The 10,313-nt window shown below is 32.9% G+C and overlaps 1 protein-coding gene across 3 annotated transcripts; it reads right to left on the reverse strand.

The window, feature by feature from the left end:
- Positions 1-3,976: 3,976 nt before the first annotated feature.
- Positions 3,977-9,939, reverse strand: LOC105122521 (ATP-citrate synthase beta chain protein 2). Of its 3 annotated transcripts, none has more exons than XM_011021671.1 (17): positions 9,548-9,939; positions 8,910-9,031; positions 8,676-8,778; positions 8,032-8,097; positions 7,824-7,947; positions 7,555-7,689; positions 7,259-7,319; positions 7,070-7,146; positions 6,618-6,773; positions 6,385-6,513; positions 6,098-6,230; positions 5,884-6,011; positions 5,603-5,708; positions 5,399-5,475; positions 5,228-5,298; positions 4,846-5,130; positions 3,977-4,425 (listed from the first exon to the last, which is right to left on the reverse strand). In XM_011021671.1, exons 2-17 carry the CDS (start codon positions 9,007-9,009, stop codon positions 4,350-4,352), a joined length of 1,827 nt encoding a protein of 608 aa, XP_011019973.1. In that variant the 5' UTR covers positions 9,010-9,031; positions 9,548-9,939; the 3' UTR covers positions 3,977-4,349. The 3 variants fall into 3 exon arrangements, with proteins under 3 accessions (XP_011019973.1, XP_011019965.1, XP_011019981.1); XM_011021663.1 differs by having other exon boundaries at positions 9,602-9,938; XM_011021679.1 differs by lacking the exon at positions 9,548-9,939 and adding an exon at positions 9,237-9,339.
- Positions 9,940-10,313: the final 374 nt, after the last annotated feature.

Here is a 10,313-nt window from a genome sequence, read left to right on the forward strand (position 1 = left end):
TTTTTTTTTTTTGTCCTTTTATATATTGTATTGTATTTTATTTTGTATTACAGCTCGTGTGCGCGTGATGGAAATATTTTAATTGCGGGCATGAAGAGTAAAGAGGGCGTGGGCGTTTCGTGTGTGGTATTATTGGTTATTTTTTAAAATATTTTTTATTTTAAAATATATTAAAATAATATTTTTTATTTTTTAAAAATTATTTTTAATATTAATATACTAAAATAATTTTAAAAAGATAAAAAATAAATACCTTTTAATTTTTTTTAAAATATTTTAAAATAAGATAAAAAGTAAATACCTTTTAATTTTTTTAAAAATATTTTAAAATATAATGCCCAACACTAAGAAAAGGGAGAGAGGGATGCCAATAGAGGACCACTTGATTGGTGGACAATGGAAGAGGGGGTTTTGGGATTGCGACCCTGTCCTTTTCTTACTTTTTTAGCTCATGAAAATTTTATTGTTTTTTAAAAAATATTTTTTATTTTAAATTAATTATTTTATGATTTTAAATAGTTTTGATATATTATTTTCATAAATAAAATTAAAAAATAAAAAATATTATTTTAATATATTTTAAATAAAAAACACTTTAAAATAATAATTGTTACCACAATTTCAAAAACTATCTTATTAACAACATTAAAATAAATTATAAATTAAATATAAATACATATATCTAATAAGATAAAATAAAAATCATATCTTTTTAACAAAAATAATTTCTTATGAGAAATATTTTTTTTAAATATAAAAACGTAGTATGATATTAAAAGTAAGTTTTAATTAGGAAAACATGTTAAACATCATGTCTCGCTGTTTTGTATGCAATAAAACAAAAAATATATATAATATGATATTCATGTTCTCAAACTTAAATAAACATCAGGCATAATAAATTTATATAAAATGATCAATTAAATAATTGCTTGTGCTTTTGTATAAGATGGTCAAAATACCATGTTTTAATTTGTTTAATTCAAAAAATTTATTTTCAACTAGTTTTTTTAAAAAAATTAAAAAATACATTAAAATACTCAATAAACCCGTTGATAATCTTAAAATTATCATTTAATATACCGAAAAACACAAAATCAATCCAAATAAATAAATAAAAGCTTGATCATCCATTTTTTTCCCCAACAATACAAAAAATAAAAAACATCTTAATAACAATCCTCACGTCAAATAAAACATGTTTATATCAATATTGTTTTTTCTTTTTTATTGCCATGACATGGTCAGCTGACCACTTATTCTCTACTTCTCGTTTTTCAACTATTTTTTATCTCCTCGCCCGAACTTGGAAACTGGAACACAAGTAAAATAAAATTTTAAACTAAAACTTAAAATTCTAAAATTAAAGAGACTAAAAATGGAGTCGATGAATAATATATGGACTACAATGTATTTTTTTCACGCAAATTTTAGAAAAGCCTCGCTGTTTTTTTCTAGTTCTCCATTTAGCTACTTTTCTTAAATTTATATATTTATGCTACAAGTTGTAATTGGTCTCCGATTAAGTTTTTAAATCCAATAAAAACCTTTAATTCTAAAAAATATTTAAAGAAAATCCACCATTGAAATATAAAGTAAAATACGGGAGCATGCACTGTGATATAACTATAGTAAAACACTTAGAAATTTATTTATTTTTTAAATTACATTTTAATCTAATGCGACCAACTAATCAACTCTATATGCTTCCCCGTGTTGCTATTTCAGTTCCAATTCAAGATAAAATCATGAGTAACATAAATATACTAATAAAAAGATCCAGATGAAATTTCTTGAGATCAAAATATTTTTAATTAAAAAATATTATTTTTATTTTCTTAGATTTCATTAGCGATCCTGGCAGATTTATTTTAAAACTATTCAAGATGATTTAAAATGTATTAAAAATAATGTCATGAGACCTATACATTCTTTGTTTGTTTTTATATTTTAAAAGTATTTTTTTTTAAATTTATTATTTATTTATTTATTTTAAATTAATATATTTTTAACATTTTTAAATATATGTTAATATCTAAAATAATTTTTTTTAAATAAAAAAAATTATTGATATATATTTTAACATAAAAAATTATCCGACAAATAATTATAATAACATTTTGACATGTCTTCAATCTCGTGACAATTAAAGGCAAGGTTTTTATTTTCAGCACACTCTCAACTACCAAAATAAATCTCCAGTTTTTAAAGACGAGCAAATTCATGCAATGAAGTTACAACCTTAAAAAAACACACAGATCCCGCGGGACAGCCGTGTCCTCTAAAAAATTAGTTTCTGTCAGACAAGACAAAAAAGTTAACAGAGTACTCAAGAAGCTAAAACCAGAAGAGAATATATTAATTTATTAGGATGACTGCCCCGAGAACGAAAACATATTCTTAAACACGATTAGTTAACAAATCTTCTTCCAAAGCATGTTTCTTCATGCCAAGCAGCCAAGTACAAGGTCAAGGATCCCCAAACCATTTTCCATAATCTTCGACGCGATCTCCGAGTTCTATCTTATTTATTATACTTGCTTTCCTTTTACATTTCAATTTTTTTATATTAAAAAATTGATTTATTTCTTTAAATTATGTATTTTTTAATATTTTTTAATGTCAAGATTATTTTTTAAAATAAAATTTATTTTTTAAATATAATTTTAAATAAAAAAATATTTTAAAAAATAAATAATACTATAGATATCTATTTATTTTTGTGTTTCAAAAGTATTTTTTAAAAAAATTAATTTTTTATTTTTTATTTTCTCTAAATTAATATTTTTTAGGAGTTTTTAGATTATTTTAATGTGCTAATATCAAAAATAATTTTTAAAAAATAAAAAAAATATTATTTTAATATATTTTTAAGTAAAAATTACTTTTAAAAAAATATAATTACAATTCTAAACAGAGTTAAGAATAAGCTATTCTTCCACAATTTATTTTTGAATTTATAATATTATCTCACTACCCGTTACACCTTAAAAACTCATCATTTATCAAGACATATATATACAGTTGCGACACGCACATATGAGAGCATTCTCTAAAAGATATCATGATCGTCATGACTGGCAAGCTTCACTTTTTTTCTCAAAATAAAATGTCTTCAAATGTTTTATTTTGTCGGTTTTATTCCGGGACCAAACGCAGAGAAGCGGTACCGGTGGGACATTGTACCCACACAGCAAGTTATACAAACATGTGCTCCGCTTGTTACTTTTTAATTAGGAGACTGGTCTTATTTGAATCTATTTTATTATTTTTGTTTCATTTATATTGACGAGTTGAGTTTAATAATTGGATATTTAGAATTATATTTTTTTTTTCAATTTGTGTCGCAAATTTTATTGATTTAATAAAAGTATCACATTATTACGCATCTAAATTCTATCTTCTTCCTACCATGATTGCTGGCTTCTTTCTTTCCTTGCTTGCTTCTGGGTTTTCTATTTTTTTCCCCGCATCACGTCCATCCTGACAACGTGTACAACAAACTTTACAAAACAAGGCAAGAGAGCAGGACAAGGCTTCCGACACCAAAACTGTTTTTTTTCTATTTTATGAGCTAGGGCAGGGGACAACCAAGTATAATGCCCATGTGATTTATTCCCCTCATGACCATCTCGTCCACGTGAGAGATACTATATTATTCCATAACCTGTCTTGTCTTTTGTTTTTGTGTAACAACGCACCCATCGTTTCCACGGAAGTTCCTATTTTGAAAGCCAGAACTGACAACCTGCATCGTAATGCTGACACAAAAATATACATCCTTTGAAAGATAGCTAAGCACCTTTGATGAGCATCTTCGATGAACATAAAGATGTGAAATTATAACACGGACCAAGTTCACGTAGACTGGACCAACATTATCTGATGTGTGATAGTTTCTCGTAATAATTCAAAAACGTTAATGATACGGAAAACAAGAATAATTATAACAAAACTCTCGTAGCTCTAGCTATTGAAAAAAAAAAAACCCTTATTTCATTTCCTTTATCAGCATCCACAACAGGAGAATGTGACCAAAAATCCAAAAGGAATACCAAGAAAGGACAAATGCTCTTACATTAGGGTGATGGTTAATGTTCTTTACCCATACATCCCAGCAACATAGTTATTCCTTCTTGAAATCTGAAACTACCATCTTATAGCAGCATCTGTTTAATAAATGATAAAAGGCTACTTATAACTTCCAAACACAAAGGAACGCTTGACCTTGCCGCAGCACATCACTAATCCAACAACTGACCAGACATTCCAGCCAAGACTCAAGAAATTTGAAAAACAAAAGGCTTGTGTAGAGCACGTGAGAGCTGCGCCTGCTACCTGTAATTCTCTCACTTGGAGTAGAGAACATCCTCCCATGGGTGACGGTATAGAGGCTGTTTCAATCTCTTCTGGTCAAAGGTGTGCCTGAAACAACAAACACTTGTAGGGTCAGATGCAACATTATGTAGGCATGTAGTGACGCAAATTTGCAGTAGTACATGGTGGTCCATGCCACTCATCCTTACAGGGTCCTTTTACCCACCACTGAACCTTATTTTACATAAGCCAGGCATTTGCTAATATAGCCGGATACCCCAAACACATTACACTATGCGCTCTCGTGTCCTAATTGAGTCATATCCATCGAGCAGCCATACAACCAGCCAATTCTATGATGGGACTACAAGGAATTCAGCTTTTAGAAGCATATTAATGAAACAGTTAATCATGTCGGTGATCTCACTGTCAATGTGTCAATATCAAGGGTTTGAAGTAACCTAATGACAAGCATAAGAAAGTCCAAAGGGATGCGATAAGGAAATTTTGAAGGGGAATCCAACTTACCCAATCAAACCAATGGACCGAGCCAACACAAAGAGCCCATTCAAATAACCAATCCCAACAATCTCATCAATCTCTTGTTTAGTAAACATTCCACTGCCTGCAAGGAGATCCAAGAAAAGGGACCCAATCGCGCCATCGACGTTAAGTACCAAGTTATTGGCCTTTGAGAGAGTGTAAGTTTCAACTTGAACAGCATACTCCATATACTTCACAGAAGGGAAATGTGTGCGAGCGAACAGCTGTAGAAGCTCCACTCTTTTATCCCTGTTGTCCCCTCTCTTGATCCTTTTCCAAAAAGGTAAATAAGAATTTCCATCATTCATACTAGCAATGGAAACCAATGAAAGCAATTAAGCTGCATGTAATTCTAGAAAACTCTCACCTGTGCCCAATACCAGGAACTCGTATTCCCTTCTTTTTCATGCTTTCAACAAACTCATAGGGTGTTAGACCCTGACAAGAAATGGCACACAAATTAATCCAAGTCTCTACAAACTATCAGAAATATGGGAGGCCAATTTCAAATGTACATGCAAAATTTATTATGCCTTACCCTGTCATATGCATCCTTAAAGTACCGAGCAGCATCATCAATGGCACCACCAAATCGGGGACCAATTGTGAGCAAACCTGTCTCAGAAGATCATGATTCAGTATTCTTTCTGGTAATGTTATCTCAAAAACCCTTACCATTGATTAAAGTGTAGAGAATTTCATGAAAGAAACGAAAATAAATCATCCCATGCCCATTGTGTACCTGAGACAAGGCTGGAAACTAGGTCCTTTCCTGCCCTTGCAGTTACTATAGTGTTGTGAGCACCAGAGACACAGGGACCATGGTCAGCACACAACATGATGCATATCTGATTGAGTTCACATGTATCAGTTAAAAAGAAGCTGGACCAAAAATTGCTTCTAAATGAATGTCATTCTATGAAAACAAAAGGGAAAAAAGGCAAGTGCAACATAGAACTTAAAGCTCAGTGTAATAGATAAAAGTGTAAATAAGGGTCATACAATTAATTATGAGAAACTTACCTCAATAAAATGGGTACAGTAACGTGGAAGGCTGCGCTTGAACCATAAAAGAGAGATGACATCACCCACACCATAACCCTGTTCAACAATGGAAGACATGGGCACGCCAGCATAGCATGGTTCCTCGCCTGCAAAGTGGGGTTAAGAGTACATTATTAGACATTTAAGCCAACTTGCACCATAACAATAACTCGGGGTGCATAGGTAAAAGTACCTCTGTCATCAGAGATGGTAGAAATAATATGAGTTGGTGCTCGAACTTTTCCACTCTTTATTGCAATGTTAAGATCTTCCGGGATTTGTGGAGGTGTAAACTCCTTAACAGATGATATCTTCCCCTCTTCAACCTAGAAGCAAATCACCAAATAACATTCTCAAAGCATGTCAGCATCTGAAGGGAAACTTGAGTGTCTCTTTTCTGGTTTGGAAAGTTACTCTTTTAATTTATCCAAGTTTAGAGAGTTACTCAAGGGAAAAAGTTTATAGCATATATAGACTAACCAGTTTCTCAAATGTTTCCTTAATTGCAGTCTCAAAAGCTTCATATGAAGTGGGAACAACAGCTCCAGCATCTTTCAGTGCTTGATTTTTTGCTTGAGCAGACTCCATCTCACCACCACTTTTAGCACCCTAGTTTACAAAGTCACAAGGGAGATTCAGAATATGCCTCTTGTACTGCAATGGCAGCTGTGATTTAAAACAGATAAATGTGATAAAGTTGGGCAACCACTTACAGCATGACCAAATTGCACTTCTGACTTGAAGAGTCGCGCGCAAGTTCCACTGACCCAAGCAACCACAGGCTTGCTTACCTTTCCTTGTTTTAGGGCTTCAACAAGAGAATACTCGTCTCTTCCACCAAGTTCCCCAAGTACAACTATCATTTTAACCTGCGTAAGATCAGAAAATAAAATTGGAGAAGGCACAAAAATACATGAAAAGGCCTCAAATATGATAATATGCAGCAGTTTAAAGTGTAGATTGCCAAAATCAGTAAATGGTCGCAGCAGAGAGTTGCAGTGAATTACAAATCTACCATAAAACAGTACTAATTACAGACATTAACTTTATGAATGAGCATGTATACAAATTTGGCACTTGATGTATTGCCAGCTTTGTCAACAAGAGTGGAACAAAAAGCACATGCTCTTGATTAAATGTAAAATACGTGGAAATAATAATATACCTGCGGGATGTTGTTAAACCTCAGGACATGATCAGAAAGAGTAGATCCTGGGAACACATCACCTCCAATTGCAATACCTAAAAGATTGACAAAAATAATGCTATTTAATTCCAATTGAAATCTGCCCGCATAAGGGAAGCCATAAAAACAAACCCAAAAAAAGTAGTTAGCATGTGTAATTATAATTACCTTCATAAATTCCATCGGTTACACGGGCAATGGTATTGTATAGTTCATTAGACATACCACCCTGCATTGGAAAAGATGCATAATTCTCAGAACCCTTAACATACAGCAATGGTGAGTAAGAGGAGTGCGATAGCAAGTCTAGACCAATTAGAATGATATTCCTTCCATTTCTGGTATTACAGCTCTTTCATTGATGATAAATTCCATGTCATACATGTATAGTGACCAAATGAGACCTCAGGTTTAATTGATAAACATGTCAGAAAAGAAAGAGGAGAAATGGAATGAATGCTTACTGATTTTGAGACAAATCCAACAGATCCAGGCCGGTACAGCTTGCAAGCAATTATGTTATCGATTGTTCCAGCAGTATCGCCTATCTTGAATGCTCCAGCTTGAATGCCTCCAACAGTAGCTGGACCAATAACAACCTGAAACACCAGCAGCACTAAATTAGCAAAAACTCAAGTCAACCGGGTAATGAATACTCAGGGACCCAAAGATACTGTGCCATTTAAATGTTTCATTCATTGCAATTCAAATAGCATTGCATCATTTTCCTTGCCTTATTGTTAGCCCGAGCATATGCAATCAATTGTTTGGCGTCTCCCTCAGGAACACCCTCAGCTATAATAGCCACAACTCGAACGGTTGGCTGCTTCAGAGCAGCCATGGATGAAGCAGCCGCACTGCAAACAAGTTAACAGATGATTATTACACAGTTCAGACAAAAACATGCAATCTTTGATCCTACCAAGCAAACAAATACAGACCTTCTGAATGATGCGAAGTTGATAAACACATCAGCGGTTGGATGAGCAGCACAAGCTGCCTCAATACTGCAAAGAAAGACGATGAAACAAAAGTGGGAAACTAAACCTCAGAAAAATACTGGTACAATTCATGGTTAGTGTAGTGAACAAACATACGGGAGAGAAAAAGGTCATACAAATTAAGTGTAATCTCAATAATAGTCGTGATCTAGTATCACAACAAATTAGATGGACTTTTTCAAAACACAACGAGTAACCATTCCAAAATCGGTACTTGAATCACGAAGTGACTAGTAAAACTAGAAACAAAACCAGCACATGATCGACATCCAACAACTCATATTCCAATGACATTTGAGTAGACCGGAGCCTCATCATCAAGGAGTTGCTGTTCTAATGAATCAGCACTCCGGAACGCAGAGTATCATAACAGTTAAATGTAATCTTGATACAGATCGTGATTTGGTATCATAAAACACTCAACCTCAGCAAATCAAACCAAATTAATTGTTTTTGCAACATAACAAATGAACCCTTCCAAGATCGATAACCAGGCACAGAAATCATTTAATGAATCGTATAAACAGAAACAAAACAAGTGAAAGGAATAGAAAACAGAGAGAGAAAAGAAAAGAAAATCATACGTCGAATGCACAGGGATTGCTATTTCCTCTTGACCGAAAAAGAGTTTCTGAAATCCCTCAGCACCAGGGTTAATGATTCCAGCTACAGAAGGTAATTCCCTCCCTATAAACACAGCAATAAATAAATTAATTATTGAATATCACATAACAGCAAACTCAATAATCCAAAAAATATATATTCAATTCAATAACATTTCTTCCTTTCTCGATAAAAACGAATAAAAAAAAACATACCACAAAGAAAATCAAAATCAAGCATGCGTTGAATAGGCAGCTGCTTATAATTGTAAAACAGAGCTTGTGTTGTTCGAGAGAAGAGTTGTCCTGTCGCCATATTGTAAAGAACTCAAACTGGCCTGCCATCAAACAAGAAAAATCCCTCAGTTTATAAAAACAACAATAACAAAATGAAGCACGCTTAATAGTGTAATTAATTAAAAAAAAAATGCGAGCAAAAGGTAAATCCATGTTTTACCAAATGCAGATCTAACGTTAAACAAGTAACCAGACAAACGCCATCGCACCTAACTTTACAACAAACACACATCAAACCACACCTACCTAGCAAACAGATCCTTAACAGATGAGAGAGAAAAATATCAAAACGAAATGTCGTTTACAAAATCTCTTCAGCTGCCAAACAACACTTTTGGATCTTTTTTTTTCCAAACGACAGGAATTTATATAAATAAATAAATATTTCAAGTGGTTTAGCTAAAGAAGAAAGAAAAACAAGAGGAAGGATTAAACCGTATTTTCGATGTCAACGAGGAACGTTTGTGATTTAATAAGAAAAAAATAATAATACAGACAACAGTAAGAAACACAAAATGGAATCGCAATGGAGAGAAAAGCGGATCTGAGAAGGAAACTAGGAGTATTTTGTTTTGATTGTACTCCTAGTTAAAAAGGGGGATCTAACTAACCAGAATTGGACTCTGCAACTCCTGTTTCTGTTTCTATGTTCTGGCCTCGATTTGAAGAGAAGGAGAGGGGAATGTTAATGAAGTGGATTATTACAGGAAATTCGGAGGGGGAGGGGGGGCGATTATATAGGGGAAGTAGAGGGGGAATGGTAAGACGGTTCACGTGGCGGTATTTATCTGCTAGATGGTGCTTAGTTAGCTCACAGACCATACCATCCACCAACGACTTGTTAATGCGCTGCTAAACATTATTTTTCTTTTCGTGTTTGCAAAAAACGAAATGTTGTTATTTGTTTTTTGAGATTTTTAGTTTGCCTTTGTTGAATGCTGAGAGGGGGACGGGGAGAGAAGGGGGGCAGAGAGGGGTAGGTAGTTGGGTTAGGTAGATTCAACTATCTAACATGAAATGAGGTAGCTTGACTTGAAAGAAGGGTTGGGCTCCTCTGCAGCACTTCCTTATTCTAATACAGTAAAATTATTCTTGGTGTAGTCCCTCGAGTTTGAATGATTGGTCAGGTCAATGCAATTTAAAAAAAAAATGAATATCTTTTTCATCAATTCAATTAATGTTTCAGGTCATTTGGTATTATAGTGCGATTAGTTTTTAAGGTTTTTTTTTAAAGTATTGAAATAATATTTTTTTATTTTTTTTTTAAGTATTGAAATAATATTTTTTTTATTTTTTAAATTTATTTTTAGTATAAACACATTA

This window comes from Populus euphratica, unplaced genomic scaffold (genome assembly GCF_000495115.2).
Source record: "Populus euphratica unplaced genomic scaffold, PopEup_1.0 scaffold1.1, whole genome shotgun sequence".
NCBI classification, from domain to species: domain Eukaryota; kingdom Viridiplantae; phylum Streptophyta; class Magnoliopsida; order Malpighiales; family Salicaceae; genus Populus; species Populus euphratica.

Excerpts from the sequence above, each read along its gene's own strand:
- LOC105122521 (XM_011021671.1), bottom strand. The coding sequence starts at position 9,009 with ATGGCGACAGGACAACTCTTCTCTCGAACAACACAAGCTCTGTTTTAC. Across the intron at positions 8,779-8,909 it reads TGATTTTGATTTTCTTTGTG|GGAGGGAATTACCTTCTGTA; the intron begins GTATGTTTTTTT and ends CTGTGTTTATAG. Across the intron at positions 5,131-5,227 it reads GTTCCTGGTATTGGGCACAG|GATCAAGAGAGGGGACAACA; the intron begins GTGAGAGTTTTC and ends TTTTTGGAAAAG.